Source organism: Carassius carassius, chromosome 33, assembly GCF_963082965.1.
Source record: "Carassius carassius chromosome 33, fCarCar2.1, whole genome shotgun sequence".
NCBI lineage: Eukaryota > Metazoa > Chordata > Actinopteri > Cypriniformes > Cyprinidae > Carassius > Carassius carassius.
Genome location: NC_081787.1, coordinates 30,236,407 through 30,253,387, shown reverse-complemented (window position 1 = coordinate 30,253,387; position 16,981 = coordinate 30,236,407). Strand labels below are relative to the sequence as shown.

Sequence of the window (16,981 nt, the reverse complement as noted above, 5' to 3'; positions counted from 1 at the left end):
GCTTCTAATGTATTAGAGAAAATAGTGCCCATGTTGTCAGTAATTTCGTCTAATTCATGTGTATTTTTGGGTACAAATAGCAGTTGAGATAGATCAGGCAGGTTATTTGCGAATCTTTCTTTGGTGGCTGGAACAATAGTTCTGCCCAGACGGTAACGCTGAGACATATAGTTAATATCAGTTATACGCAGCATGCACGATACAAGGAAATGGTCTGTAATATCATCACATTGAGGTACTATATCTATATCAGTAAAATCGATTCCATGCGATATAATTAAATCTAGTGTATGATTAAAACGATAAGTGGGCACGGTGACATTTTGCTCGACTCATAAAAAGGTTATTAGGTCAGTAAACGCAAGTCCTAATGTATCATTTGCATTATCGACGTGAATATTAAAATCTCCCATGATTAGCGCCTTATCAACTGTAACTAGAAGGTCTGAGAGGAAATCTGCAAATTCTTTTAGGAATTCTGTATACGGCCCTGGTGGTCTATACACAGTAGCCAGAGCAAGAGATACATTAGATTTCTTTTGCATGTCTGACAGTGTAACATTAAGTATTTCAAATGAGTTAAACCTGTATCCTGTTTTCTGGGTAACATTGAGAATATCACTATATATTGTTGCAACACCTCCGCCAAGACCAGTCTGACGGGGCTCATGCTTAAAAAAAAAAAAACTCTGAAAAAAGAAAAACATTGTATATATATATATATATATATATATATATATAGAGAGAGAGAGAGAGAGAGAGAGAGAGAGAGAGGTGTAATGTATAAATCTTGTTAAAAAGGTTTTAATAAAATTGGTATTGAAAAAAGTATTGTTCAGGAACCAGTATCAAAGTCAAGGTATCGTATCGATATCGAACAGTTTTGAACGAAACCCAGCCTTAAAGAATTAGTTCACCTGAGAATGAAAATTCGTCCATCTTCTACTCTCCCTCAAAGCATCCTACAGTAGGTGTGTGTGACTTTCTTCTTTCAGAATAATCCAATTGGAGTTATATTAAAAACTGTCCTTGTTCTTCCAAGCCTTTCTATGGGGTAAGCGGGTGTTTGTTGTCAACGGTTCAGAAGATCTGCATCTGTAATAAAATGTTCCTCACACGGCTCTGGGGTGTGAATAAAGGCCCCCTGTATCGAATTCATGCATTTTTGTAAGATAAATATCCAGATTTCAAATGTAGTAAACCCTTTTTTCCCCACTTCTGCTGACTGTGGAGAACCGGAAGACTTGCCAAGGCAGATTTCATAGTGCATCAGCAGCGCGGAGAGAGAACAAAACAAAACAAAACGCTGGTCACAAATTAGAAGCACAAAACAAGGATTTATTAAAAAAAACGTTGGAGGATTTCGAAGTAAGCCAAGAGGAGACTAGTTTTCCTTTGCTGAAGTAAGGAAACTTTGTTTCCTTTGCTCCTACATTTCCCAGAGGAGCATGGGACGCATATGTCTTCCATCTTCCGCCAAGACGGTCAGCAGATGTTAAAAAAATAGTGTTAAGTACATTTGAAATCTGGATATTTATCTTACAAAAATGCATGGATTCACTACAGGGGGCCATTATTCACCCCCGGAGCCATGTGAGGGACGTTTTATTACAGATGCAGATCTTCTGAACTGTTGACAACAAATAAATTTATCCTGTATGTTATTATCACCAGTTGCTATAGTGCTGGATTCATGAGTTGTTAAAGCTGTTTATTTGTACAATAATCTAAATCAGTTAATCTCACTACTGGTAGGCATTTGGATGACAACTGTAAACTGACACTGTGTCTACGGGAGGCATGGGAAGCGTGGAAATGGAAGTTGGGCCGAGTGGGATCAGCAGTGTTTGGAAGAGTTATATTGAAGTGTGCATGTGAATGAAGGGGCACGATGTCCTCGTGTGTGGAGAGGAAGTGATGGGTCCAGATGCGCTGGGTCAGGTGTCATGACGGATCTGGACCCTGAGGACAGCTGGTGCTCGCTTGAGAAAGAGAGATACAGATCCACTGTCACTGCTGTGAGTCTGACGGCCAGGACAAGCACCGTTTCAAGATCTCCCATGCACTTTCTGCTAGGCCTAACTAAAAAACTAAAACCCAGGCCTGGTCCTCTCTCGTCTGTCACTGTTGTCGCTCCGGTTTTATATCCCTCCATCTCCTCCGTGGGACTCGAGACCGGTGTGTCGAGCAGGTGTCGCTCATTTCCAATCACTCCACCGGCCTCGCTCCTGTTACCACGTCTCTCGGCCCCGTCCCACTCGTCACATAAACACTAACATCTCAAGGTATCAGTTTGCTTCTGCTTGAAGTGGAATTCATCTTCATACTGGCACTTTGTTTAGTATAAAGTTTTTAAAGAGAAAGTGAAACGAGATGCAGTTTGCACATGAATGATCTATTCATGCTGAAAGAAATGAATATGCGTTAAGTGGAATGAAATGCACATTCAGTGCAGCACAAGCTAAAAGTGTACAAGTGAAGAAAGTGAAACACTCGGTTCAGTAAAACAAAACCAAACGAACGAAACAGACTTTGGCATTTACTTTACATAAGCAGAAAAGCATTGGTAAATAAATTGAGTCTATCAAGTCTGTTTTATACTTTAATTGCTGATTTAATTATTGCATGTTTGCAAAAAAGTCAAGAGTTTGAATATTCTAGTGTTTGAATATAGAATATTAATAGAATCTGTTCTGCATGAGTGAGAAAGTTTTTATATTTTTTAATCTTCTGACACAATCTGTGAGTACTAGGCTTTTTTAATGGACCAAGTCAAATTGAAATGGTGGATACAGATTTTGTATTTTGTTCTGTGAAGTATTTGGCTTGAACGCTGTGTTGATCAGAGATTCTGTCAGTGGTTTGATGGATGCAGCAGAAGTGAGAGGAGGTGGTGAAGTACAGCACAGGGAGAGCAGTGGGGGATCCATCACTGATTCTGACCCTTCAGTGCTGTAACTCTGTGTGCTTCAGTATTATAGCTTGACTGATAATGGCTCATAGAGCTGTCTAAAGATATTCAGTCAGTTAGTCATGATCTCGTGTCACCCCTGAGGTCACACTCGGATAGCAGGTCAAGTTAGGGTAGTTTCTATCTATAGCTGGAAGAGGAGAACAGAGAATGTAGGTTGGAGGCTAAAGAGATTTGGGCTAAAGATTTATTTAATCAGCAGAGCCAGTTAAACTCCAACAATGAAATTTCAACTTCAAGAGCACTTAATTTTCCTAGCACTGTTTCTTTGTTAATAAATGGAGCTGTTAAACAGTAATTCTGCCCGTGCAAAATTTGAAGTCAGCAAAATAAATAGTGCTGTGGGTTTTGCATGATTGTAAGTAATTGCGTTGCTCTAGACACTGTACAAATACAATGCAGAGGGAGGAGAAAACTGGTCCTGTTCACTGTGCCATAAAAGCATCAACACGTTCCTAAAGATCCCTAAGCGTTGGTGACAACGGGTTCATCAGCGGAGGATCTGTGGATTCAGAGAGCGTGGTCTTCTGTTGACGTGAATGATGGCTTGATTTGCATGCTAAAGCTGCAGCTGCCCTGTAAGATGGATGAGCTGTCACTTCAACCTCACTCCTTTCACAGAGCTCCTATTAAGATTCAACACAGATAGAGACAAGACTATATCAAAATGATAAACATTTATATAGCTAACTCTCCTTGTGAGGTGATCCCAAGAAACCAAACCTAAGCCTGTTTGTGCTGATCATTTGCTCAGCGGTCAACAGATAGTGATTCAGGTTTAGATGTTAGGTGGAGATCCAACACAGTAACAGAATCATACAAAAACATTCAAATGCACACATATTCAAGTGTACTAGCACTTGATTAATGTCTGTGTGCATTTTACTTCTCAAACGCTTTTCACAATACACATTGTTTTAAAGCAGCTCCACAGAAATTCATAGCATGGGTGTTTATGATACTGTACCTTACAGCTAACAGTCCAACTGAGCAGTTTACAGACTGACTGGGCAATGGTATAGTTTACATTTAGTGATGATATAAATGATCAATCACATTGAGATTTGCTGTTAGTTTATAAGGTGAGTTTTGCTCTGAAAGTAAGCAAAAACAAAGACAATGAATCTTTACTAAGTTGAAATATTTTATTTTGTTGTTGTTGATGCTGTTTCCTGGTTTTATATTAGTATTCATCTGTTTTTTGTTCACTGTTTACAATAAATCTAACTAGCGTTCTCCGTTATACAACTTGTGCATGTCCAACTCACGTAAACGGTTCACTTTTGATCTTAAAGAATCATTTTATGTCGTGTTAGTCAGCCAGTTATTGAGATGAGTGTTTCATTCAGTGCCCTATTTTTAATGTGTGTTTATTGTTTTGCAGCACTTCTCACAAGCAGACCACCAAAGGTCCTGTTCCCCTCAGAGAGACAGACCAGAATCATAGACGTCCAGCTCGGTGAGTCCTTCTTCACCATCTCACACACAGATATACAGAGAACAACATGCACTTTTGTCTTTTATACAAGTGCTATGCTTCAGTTATGTGTGATGAGTTCTCAGGATGCTCATGCCCTCGACTCAACATGTATTTGTAACATTTAGTCCATCTCTGACAGCTTTGAGCTCATTTTTATGTGAGTGTACTCCTATTAACTAATAGCAGATATATGATATGTTAATAGCAAATGATCTGACGTCGTGCTAGTAGCACACAGCCTCTTCATCAGAACCATCACTCACAAGTCTTAATTCACACAGATGAAGGAACCTTTCAACATCCCTCCATCTAATTTACCTACACTCACTTTGGCTTGTATTAAAACAAACACACACACAAAGAAAAAGATGACGAAAGAACAGCATATACTGTTTGGGTGGATATACTTATAATGGAACTTCCATCAGTCTCATGAATCTCCAGCTGCTGCAGCAGGCTCATTGCCCTACATGTTTAGAAAATGGATAATTAAAAGAGGACACTGCGAATGTGGCAATGTAATTATTGTGCAAGTGGAAATGGTCTCTGGTGCTGTAATATGCATTTTATTAATTTTAATGATTGCATGGACAAGGAATATTTTCCATTTTCCTGTGAGATCTCTGCAGGCTGAACAGAAGCAGCAAACCAAGCAGTTTTGAAAGGAAGAAAATATTGCCAGCATTACATTACATCGCACTACAACAAAATCCACCATCTAACTACACACTAAAAACCTGTAACCCAACTATGGGTTGGTATAGCACCTTCCCATCTATTGGGTTAAAATCCTGTTGGGTTAAAAGTTACCCAACAGTTGAGTTAATTATTTATATTAATTAACATCTAATTAACATTTTGTACAATGTGTGTCTTATACAAAATAAATAAAGGTGACTTGACTACACAGGGCACTGTAATTTTAAGTTTTGCTTTTACTTCCAGGTTGAATGTCAATGAAGGACCGCTTCATTTCCGTGTATGATGTGCACACCATTTTTCCATTTGTGTGGTATGGTGCAGACAGCAGGAAGGGTTTTAAAGACAATTTCTGCACGAAGGCCTTTAAATGACAAAAGTACAGAGAAAGCACAAGTAACAAAAAAAAAACTAAGCTTACAGTTTAAATTTTTACAGTCTTTGTGGGGATCTACTATCATTTGCACTAAGAGACAGAATAAACCAGTTTTCACTCCCTCCAGAAAATTTGTGGCAATATTTGCGGCTAATGTGAGTAAATTTTACCACCCTTTACCCTTAAACTGATTTGGACTTGTAGGGAGGAACAAAAGTACACTGTAAATGAAAGGAAGCTTTGTTGGACGGAATGCGGCAGTACACTTATCATTTCACCTCATTTGTCTTTTTTCATAATTTTTGGAAGTCATAGGTCTAAGTAAAATTGAAAACTTATGTATCATTAATTTAAATAGGTTACTTAGCTTGAAATGTTTCAATTAACAGGCAGAAATTCTATTGTTGCAATTTTTCTTTCACGAAAAAGTCCATTGTTTAAAACATACAGTAAGTATAAACACATTTAGTACAACACATTTAAAAAACATGTCAATCAATCTAGCTTCATAAGAGAAATTGCTGTAATTATAGGGTATTCTGATAGATGCATAACAATATTCAATATGAATAAACCATTAAAACACTATTACTGTACAATTAATTAGTGCTGGTGCACTAAGACGAATATGACTTGTTTTATGCTCCCCTCTTAAAGGTTGGTTGTAGGAGTAACGTTATGTAAATTTGGGCCACTGGTATACACGATTGCCTCACGACTGCGCGCTTTTCTTTCGTCTGTGTTTTGAACTTTTATAACAGAAAATTGCAGGTTCATTCAAACAATTCTCACGGAGTCTGTTCTCTGTTGCATGACTGATGTGTGTGAGCTCAGCTCGAGCAAATTCTTTCACTGGTCCGATCCGATAAATGTTCCGTGAGGCTTTTCTAGCTTAATTCTAATGATTTCGTCAAACTTTCACATTTCACCAGACATTTTTATTAACTTTAAGTAATACTTGTCTAAAAAGTTTTGCAGCTAATCTTTTAATGTATTAATGCTAGCGAACAAACAGGAATAGCATTAATTTACAATCGATCTGATTCTCTGGGGGAAACAAACGGACTAAAGGGAATTAAAACTTTTTTAACGTATAAAAAAGACACATTACTTAATGTTATAACAGTTATATACATCATACGATTATATTAACAGTTACTTACCTTTCATAATCATGCAGGCTGCCGCTGATGTCCGTGCTGAGTCGCTGACTGGACTGTTAAAATTTGAACCGGAGTGAAGCGGGAAACATATTTAACCCAACAGTTGGGTTATAACTAAAAATAACCCAACGATGAAAAAAAAAATGACCCAACAAATTTTAAGATAACCCAACACATTGACCCAATATATGTAACCCAACGGTTGGTTTAAAAAAAAAACAACCCAACGTTTTTTACTGTGTATGTGACAGACTTTTGCCTTTTCCCCCCTCAATTGTGTAAAACACAAAAAATGCAGACACACATTGAAATCATGTAAGGTTACCATGAAGAAGAGCTAAATTTATGATAATGCCAAAACAAAGAACCAATGTTTAGTTCCAGAGCATTTTAAGACATTACCCACAGTTGTGCCAACACAAACCCTCTCAGGATCTACTAATGACTTACTGTATCTGGCCCGGAGAGAGGCTTCTCCAAACAGTAGACAGCAGCTCATTCTGGCCCAAACCAGGTCCCCTTTACCAAGAAAAAAGTATACTTCAAGTGTATTATATTAAGTATACTTAAGTAAAGTTCAAGTATATTATGAAGTATACTTTATGTAGCAAGTATACATATATCAGTGTTATAATAGTATACTTGTTTCAATACTCCTTGGGACTAAATTGGACCACTTTCTAGTACTGTATATAAACGTATACTTTTTTAAGTATAATTTAAGAATAACATTAGCAAGTTTGTACTGCAATTATACCAAAAGTGAACTTAGAGTATACTACTCTCCCTATTTAGATATTAATTTGTATATATTTTGTTATATGAATATCTGAACATACAAAACATCCAAAGAAAGAACAGAGTATCTGCTTGTAAACAAAAACATTTTATTCTAGCTTCATGCGTTCTTTATAAACACTTGACTGTGGATGAGTTTCATAAATAAAATAAAGAAATAAATAAAAAAGAAAGAAATAATCAACATTTTGAACAAAAAGCGAAACAAAGAATATGAATTTGATTCAGAATAATAATCAAAACGTGGATGGAGTCAGTTAACACCCCAAAGCTGATTTTATTCCATCACGTTGCACAGTTTTGATGCTGTTTTATGGCTGATGATACATGTGGAAGCATCTGTTGTTTCGGTTTCTTCTGGGCTTGCTTCTGTACGTAAAAGTGCACTCTACCATATAACACAATTATACTTAAATGTTATTTTAAGTATATTTCTGAGAGGTACATAAAGCACATTTCTATAGTATACTTTCTATAAGTAGTATAATTTCTAAAGTATACTTTCCTTTTTTTTTTTTTTTTTTTAAGTATACTAAAATCACACTTGAATAAAGGTATTTTTTGTAAGGATGTCTTAGGAACTGTGACAAACACTGCTGTGTAATGGGCCGTCCTCACCAGAGCCGAAGGACACAATGGCTGCTAATGGGGCACTTGTACCAAAACCTCTTTGAAAGCTTAAATGTGTCCCTGGAGCACAGAAGCAGTGTTAAGTCTCTGGGGTATATTTGTAGCAATAGCCAAAAAAAAAGTAAAGTAAAGATCATGTTCCATGAAGATATTTAGTGAATTTCAGACTGTAAATATATCAAAACTTAATGTTTGATTAGTAATATGCATTGCCAAGAACTTCATCTGAACAACTTTAAAGATGATTTTCTCAATATTTAGATTTTTTTGCTCCCTCAGATTCCAGATTTTCAAATAGTTGTATCTCAGACAGATATTGTCCTCCGAACAAACCAGACATCAATGGAGAGATCATTCATTTTTTAGCTTTCAGCTGATGTATAGATCTCATTATGACTGGTTTTGTGCTCCAGGGTCATAAATGAGAAATGGGACCCTGTGGCAGGAGGTCCAGTCAAACACTGCTGAAGCAGCTGATGGAGGAGACGTCCTACGCTCTCATGCACTTAAATTATGCCATCATGTCATTGTAGAATTGGACTGAAATATCCGTTTGTTTAGCAGTTGAGACAGTAAACGCAGACTCTCGTGCTGGTGTCAGCTGACATGCTCAGTGAGGAGCAGACACAGTTAAAGCAAAGGAACTGACTGAAATCATGAACTGTGCCGAAGCGAACGAAAGCATCCCTGTGATTTCAGCTCTGCAGTATTTGACCTGATAACGTACTCTTCTGACACAGTCCAGCACATATAGAGCACGCTTCTCTGTTCCTCTCAAACTCCTCCTCTTTCTTTGCTAAATATTTACTCCTGTCTGGATGCATTTGTAATGCTTCTCGTCCAACCTCGGGCTGTTGTCAGGAACAAAATATTTAATCTGTCGGCTCACACTGAATTATAATGCATTATTCTGTGCGCCGACAGCACTGGAGATGGACTCTGAATCCTTGAAATGTCAACTATCTCTCAGTAAATGAACCTTTTAGCACTAGAGATCTGCAGGCACTCCACAAGAAGTCCATTTGCTGGCCGTGCAATTAAAGCATCAGTCAGAAGTGTCTGTTACACAATGAAATTATCTTTAAATTACAGTGACATTTACAGAAGTAATCCAACATCTGCTTCACAGTAGATCATGGTCAGGTTCTGAGACATGAGTTGGTACAGAAGACCTGGATTAATGACTGCATTTGGTAAAATGAGCACTCGGTTTTACCAGCTGACTGGGTATTTGATCAAATTGCCAAATGTCAAGACATTTATTCACAAAACTAAATAAGTGCAAAGTAAAACCTGTTGCATGAACAAGGACAAATGTTCATCATTGTAAAGTGGTCGAGCAGGCAGCTGTACGTCCAGACTTGTTGTTTGAGCAGTGGTTCACTTGGGCTGAAGTCACAGTCTCTCTCGCTGCCACCTGCTCAGATCGGCCGTTTAGACAGTGATGCTCACCTCCAGGGTCAGGGGTCGACCCTGTGTGACAGCAGCCGTCCAGAGCTCAACAGCACCTGTGTTCATAGCCCAGGTGGACTGACTGACTCCCTAAACCACACGCTCAAAACTTCTGATCGTCTGAAGGTGAACTCTAACAGAAACTACAGAAATACCTCAGTTGTTAGATTTCTTTGGGTAACGTGGGAGCTGGACTCGACAGCCCAATGCTACAGTGTTTCTGGTGCTGTCAGGAGCTGCTCAAGTGTTCGGAGGCTGTTTTGTGTGTGATCTGTTGCTAATGTGTGATAGGGTGCTGTTCCTGTACTCTCGACATATACTCCCTCCTAGATATGATTTGAAATATCATTCATACCAGCATGAAGAAAGGGTTAAAGTTGCGTCATGCACAGGACCACAAACACGATGATAAAGGTGCAAGGCAGTCTTTAATAAATCCACAGCTGGAACATCTCCTTAAGTATCCAAATAAATGAGGACAATGTACAACACGTGCCTGCATTAAAAGGACAAAATCAAATCAATAACTGTGACAACCAACACAATAGGGAAAATGTGCAGACTGAAACGATTCCCAAGTTAAGTGAGAGTGTATGAGTGTGTTTCTTCATCAGGTTTGGAGAAATGTAGCACTGCATCACATTGATGGATGCTCTGCAGTGAATGGGTGCCGTCAGAATGAGAGTCCAGACACACACTCATCCTGATCTGGGATGGTATGAGTACATTTTTAAACAAATGTACATTTCTGGGTTAAATATTATTTTAAGGACAAATCCCTAGGCCAATTCAGTACAAATAATGAATGTTTCTCCAACACTCCACCTGTTTGCCTTCTGTCAGACACTAATGATGTCGAACAGATACACTTACTCCAAACCATTCAAACATCCAGTCCACTTATTAACAATAATTCTTGATTATTTGACAGCTGCTTGGTTTAGGACAGATAATCAACAGAAGACCTGTAACAGCTCCTTCTGCAGAGTAAGAAATTACACACTGCGGTTCATATTTGTACACCCATATTTTGGATTTTGCTGTTTTTCTCATAATGTTACAAATAAAGACAACATAATAAACATATTCGAGTAATTCTGTCACAATATGGTTGCAGGAAGATGAAGATTCAGCGAAGAAGATTGAAATTTAAAAGGAGTCTTGAATAATATCAAACACACAAAGAAAGCAAACACAAGCATGACACAGACTACACTTCTGTACACACTCATTAGAGGAACTAATGAGATCATTAACAGGTGAACAAAACCAGTAATCACACAGAGAAACTCAGAACCAAAACACAAGACATTATCATATGAGTCTGACGTCACACCATGTCAGAATACATACTAAACTATTTACATGCAATAATTGAGTATAGAAACATTTATCTAAAAGCATCATGATCCATTTTAGATTTGGAGATTTTTCTTACCCTCACACAAACATGAATAATTACCATAAAATATATCAGCATTTCTGGCTGCTTGTTGGTTTGGCTTGGAGGGAGCATTTCTGTTTCACACAATGTTTGATTCTTCTGTGACTGAAATATTACTGCTAATTCAGGACATCCAAACAAAGTTATTTTTCATTTGGTATAAAGTTATAAACACATGCCCAGAAATCATAACTGTATTCATTTTCAGCTATACTCTTTGTTTTTGGATGAATCTTCTTAACCTCAAGCTTTGACTTTGCTCCAGTAAACAGTGTTTTGGTGAATCTGAAGACTGGAGATGTGTGATAGATGTTCAGATGAAAGAGTTGATCCTGATCGTGAAGGAAGATGCATGATTCCTGGAGCACTAAACACAGCCTCCTTCATTCATCTCCTGACGCTGACGCTCTCTTAAAGCTGTGGTTGCAGACAGAGGAAGCTCTTCACTTCTGTGCTGCTAATGCTGCTGAAGGGTTTGAGAATCGAGAGAGTAGTGGATCAGTGCAGGAAACAGAGCAGTGTTATAATGGGAGTGAGTTCTCTACAGCGTGAGCATGCTAAGATCTGCAGCGTGTCCCTCAGCTGATAGCTCGTATCTGTGTGTCTTACAATGTGAGCGTGGTTTGATATGAGTGCATGTGAGAGCGTTCTCTATAGGTGAACCGGAGGTCTCTGGGAAACAGATGTCTGAGAATAATGATTAGGATATTTAAAGAAAGTGAAAGTGATGTAACATACAGCCAAGTATGGTTACCCGTACTCAGAGTTCAGCTCTGCACACACACACACACACACACACACAGAGCAGGGTTGGGTGGTACTGAAGGAGGGAGAGAGCTGTACATTCAACCTTTGGGTTACGAGTCCAAATCTCTAACCATAAGGTCACAGCTTCCCCTTAAAGGCAATGCTTTTTACATAAAGATTGCACCATTCATTATGTAAAGTGTCGTGGGCTTCTGAAAGGTGCTATATGAATATAACAACATTATTATAATTATCATGAACAGAACCGGCGACAAGGCGCAGCCAGGGGCCGGAGGGGGTCAGGTTTGGTGACAACACGATTTCGTCTCTGCTCTTTGTGGATGATGTTGTCGTGTTGGCTTCATCAAGCCAGGACCTTCAGCATGCACTGGGACGGTTTGCAGCCGAGTGTGAAGCGGCTGGGATGAGAATCAGCACCTCCAAATCCGAGGCCATGGTCCTCAGTCGGAAAAGGGTGGCTTGCCCTCTTCAGGTTGGTGGAGAGTTCCTGCCTCAAGCGGAGGAGTTTAAGTATCTTGGGGTCTTGTTCACGAGTGAGGGAAGGATGGAACGGGAGATTGACAGACGGATCGGTGCAGCTTCTGCAGTAATGCGGTCGATGTACCGGTCTGTCGTGGTGAAGAAAGAGCTGAGCCGCAAGGCGAAGCTCTCGATTTACCGGTCAATCTACGTTCCTACTCTCACCTATGGTCATGAGCTTTGGGTCATGACCGAAAGGACAAGATCCCGGATACAGGCGGCCGAAATGAGCTTTCTCCGCAGGGTGGCTGGGCGATCCCTTAGAGATAGGGTGAGAAGCTCAGTCACCCGGGAGGAGCTCAGAGTAGAGCCGCTGCTCCTCCACATCGAGAGGGGTCAGCTGAGGTGGCTCGGCAATCTGTTCCGGATGCCTCCTGGACGCCTTCCCGGGAAGGTGTTCCGGGCGCGTCCCACTGGGAGGAGACCCCGGGGAAGACCTAGGACACGCTGGAGAGACTATGTCTCCCGGCTGGCCTGGGAGCGCCTCGGTGTCCCCCCAGAAGAGCTGGAGGAAGTGTCTAGGGAGAGGGAAGTCTGGGGTTCTCTGCTTAGACTGCTGCCCCCGCGACCCGGCCCCGGATAAGCGGAAGAAGATGGATGGAGATGGATATTATAATTATTATTAAAGTGTTAGCATGTATTCTGGAAGTGTTGTGTGAGTGTGAGCTTCTTACTCAACTTTGACTGCTTTTAAAGGAAAGTCTTGGCCTGGTTTGAGCAGTGCATGTTTTTATGTGTTTTCTGCATTTCTCTCTGATATTCTTCCCTGGAAACACACTTTAAAGTCTTCATTTGTCTGTTGTGTAGATGGGTTTTGTTGTTATTTCTGTTGTGTGGTTGTGTTTGCAGGCATGCGTCTGGTGCTGGACTGCAGGGCTTTCTTCGGCTACAGCGGGGACTCCAGGCCCATCATCTACTGGACGAAGGGAGATAAGTTCGTGGAGGAGCTGGAAGGACACATACGAGAGAGTGGAGTCAGGTACTGTCAGAACCTGATCCTGCTCAACATTAAGAATCAGAACTCAGATGATTATATCATCTATATTATAGATCACTGAGCACACAGAGACCTCTAGTGAACGAAACATGTTCTCACAGTCCTGTAACACACAGATCAGTCTCTGCTCTCATCAAACACAATATCAGTTCATATAACCATGCAGGGTTATTATACTTAACTAAACTAAACTAAATAATCAACGTGAACTGAAATACAATAAAATGGGTAGAAATTTTTACTTATTTCAGCTACTTTCCAAAGCAACATTTATCATTATCATTTTGGTTTTGGCTTGTACTAAAATAACTAAAACATGAATAGAATGAACAATAAATAAAAACTATTCATAAAAATGACAAAAACATGCCCAAATTTACTATAATTGTAAGTACAATTAAAATGGAAATGGAAAATTAAATAAAAAAACTATAGGGGTATCTCAGTGATACTAAAACAGCACTGAATATAATGTAATAGAAACACAAGCTTTAATCAAAAACACTAGAGAACAACGCACAGTTTCTATACAGGGCTATGAACCAGGCTATAGGGTGAGCAGACAGGTGCAAACAAAGAGTGCTGATGAGTCCGGGCAAAGGATTATGGGAAATGAAGTCCAAGAGTGACAGAGGTTTGGGATGAAGCGCCCTCTGGTGATTATCAAGAGTACTCCAGCTGGTGATCATTACAACAGCAGTATTGAAATACAAAATACTATAATGTACAGAGGTGTGAAGTATTTGAGTAAATGTAATTAATTGCTGTACTTGAGTAGTTTAACTGAGTATCAAAGATATTAGCAACTTTTACTCTCTACTTCACTTCATTTTTGAATAAGTATTCTTATGTATTCTTATCTATTCTTAAGTATTTTGAAGAGTACTCTTTACTTTACGTTACATTTGTATTCAGTGTTGCAGTTACACATTACATTTTGCATGGCTCCTAGTCATTTCTGCCAGAAAAGAAGTGCTATGACCATCCACAGGACACTGAAAGCACTATATCCTGTGCGTTTTGCCTTTACTCTCCCAAACTTGCCAGTAACGCTACTTTACTTGAATGTGAACGTGAAAGCCAGTGCAACAAGCCTTCGACTTTATCATTTACTTAACATAATTCTTTCACTATTGTTCTATATTCTTATCCTGTTATGATTGTAAAAGTTCAATAAACAAAAAAAAAGTCCCCATGAAATCAAAATTGAAGTTTTTTGGGTGTTAGTATCACTATGTTAGTCTTAAGGCTATCTATAAGGCAGTGTGCTCCAAAACAGTGACAAAATTCACATTTAGAAGATATAATAATTCAAAGCTTGCAGTTCATCTCTTCTGCCAAAACGGCTCAACAGAATCGTGGACAACACATCGTACTTCATCTTCTCATCCAATCTTCTGACCAATCAAATGCTCTCTAGAATCCGAAGTGCCGGCCCCTGCACCATAGATAGACTCTGAAGCGAGCTGAGATCGGTCACTTGTTCACAGTGTAGTGTTTCCTGTACTGTGAATGTCTCATAGTGCACAGTGTAGTTGATAGGGAATGATTCAGACAGTGTAAATATGCTTTCGATTTGTGCAAATAAGGTCTGGTTTCACGCAGCGCACACAGTCTGATCCATTTATTAAAAACTACACAGCCTTAGCATGATTATGACCACTATTTTGCTTTACTAAGAGTTTCATATTGAATCTAGCGGTTAATCTATTAGACTGTGGCTGTTAAATAAGGCTTTACCGAGCTCAACGTCTCTGGCCAGAGCAGAAATAATCAAAAGATATTGGCTACTTTAAAAAGGGGCGGGGCTGTGTGATATGTCCCGCCCTCTCTTCCTGTTTCAGTTGAAATTACATCACCACACAGAATAACGCTGCTTGTTTCAAGGCACTTCAGGGGACCTTAAAATTCTGTTAAAATCAGATACTCTAAGCCTTTTACTCAAGTTGTTTTGAAATTAGTGACTTGTAACTTGTAATGGAGTAATTTTCACTGTGAGGTACCTGATTGTTTTCAGGTACTCTTTACACCTCTGATAATATATAAATGTAATATCGATCAATCCATATCAAAGGTAAAGAAATTATTCAGTAAAAAAGCAATTCAGAGTGATTTTCTTCTTTCTTCTTCTTCTTTTGTTCTTCAGACAGCAGCAGTGATATTAAGCTGCTGTCACTTTAAGACCAAATGCATGACTGTGCCACACATCAGTTTTCTCCCAACTGTTTACTGTCATTTAAGCAGAGATGGGACCAAGTCACACATGTGCAAGTCTCAAGTAAGTCTCAAGTCTTAACCTTCAAGTCTCAAGTAAGTCCCAAGTATTTTTTTCTTGGGCAAGTCAAGTCAAGTCAAGTCACAAGTTATGTCAAGTCAAGTCAAGTCCTGTAGTAAGTCAAGTCAAGTCCAAGTCAAGTCACCTTATTATTGTAATTTTACCTGCAGAATCTGATCTTAATAAAGTTAAAAGACAAGATATAAGTAACTGTCAGTAAATTAAAATAATTTGGATTTGCATTGTAAATACTCATGTTCAGTAAACATGGAATCAAACAAAATTGTAACTTCATAAAATTATTTATTTTTCACTTCTGCCAACAGTGTTTGAAATGTTTTACATTTTCAACATTGAGTCCATAAAACAAATAACAGCTAAACATCCAACAGACTCCTCTCTGAACACCTCTCTCTCTTTCTCTTTCTCTCTCTCTCTGTAACACGACTGACGTGACATTCAGCCAAGTATGGTGACCCATACTCAGAATTTGTGCTCTGCATTTAACCCATCCAAAGTGCACACACACAGAGCAGTGAACACACACACACACACACTGTGAGCGCACACCTGGAGCAGTGGGCATCATTTATGCTGCGGCGCCCAGGGAGCAGTTGGGGGTTCGATGCCTTGCTCAAGGGCACCTAAGTCGTGGTATTGAAGGTGGAGAGAGAACTGTACATGCACTCCCCCCACCCACAATTCCTGCCGGCCCGGGACTCGAACTCACAACCCTTCGATTGCAAGTCTGACTCTCTAACCATTAGGCCACAACTTCCCCTCAAACACAGTTTAAATACAACATTAAACTTTCTTACATTTCTCCTCTCTCTCTCTCTCTCTCTCTCTCTCTCAAGTTCAAGTTCAAGTTGCTTTATTGGCATGATATTTGAGTTACAGTATTGCCAAAGCATTTAGATACAGAATAAAATACAAAATATGATTACAATAAAATACAATACAATCAAAATAGCAGCAGCAGATAATATTTCTAATATTAATAATAGTAATTATATACAATTAAGAATATCAAATAAAACAGTTGAATATAATAAATGATCCCTTTCGTATGGTGTGTATGGTGTATAAATATTTAGCAGCTATTGTGACTGCCGTCTCATTCTCTCCAAGTATATAGAGTAGTTTCTCTGAGTCATTTAGAGACAAGAATGAAGGATTCAAAGCTTCAAACTGTGAGAAGAATGTTTCTCTTGTAGTGCTGTATTTGGGAAGTGTTTCTCATCCTCTGTTTGATTCAGCTCACAGTGTTTGCCTCTCTTCTCTCGGTAGCCAGGATCTTTTATGTCTACCAATCTCTATTTCCAAATCATGATCACTGAGTCGATATTTTGAAAGGATTTGTCTTTCTTTTAATGGCTTTAGTGATAAGTAATTTGCCAGTTTTGTGG

General features: G+C 39.0%; 1 protein-coding gene across 1 annotated transcript in view; it reads left to right on the top strand.

Moving 5' to 3' along the window:
* LOC132114084 (X-linked interleukin-1 receptor accessory protein-like 2) overlaps positions 1 to 16,981 on the top strand; it is a 259,570-nt gene that overhangs the window by 226,129 nt on the left and 16,460 nt on the right. The window contains exons 5-6 of the mRNA XM_059522227.1: positions 4,356 to 4,430; positions 13,150 to 13,279. Of these exons, the coding sequence (XP_059378210.1) occupies positions 4,356 to 4,430; positions 13,150 to 13,279 (205 nt within the window). The remainder of the gene's footprint in view (positions 1 to 4,355; positions 4,431 to 13,149; positions 13,280 to 16,981) is intronic.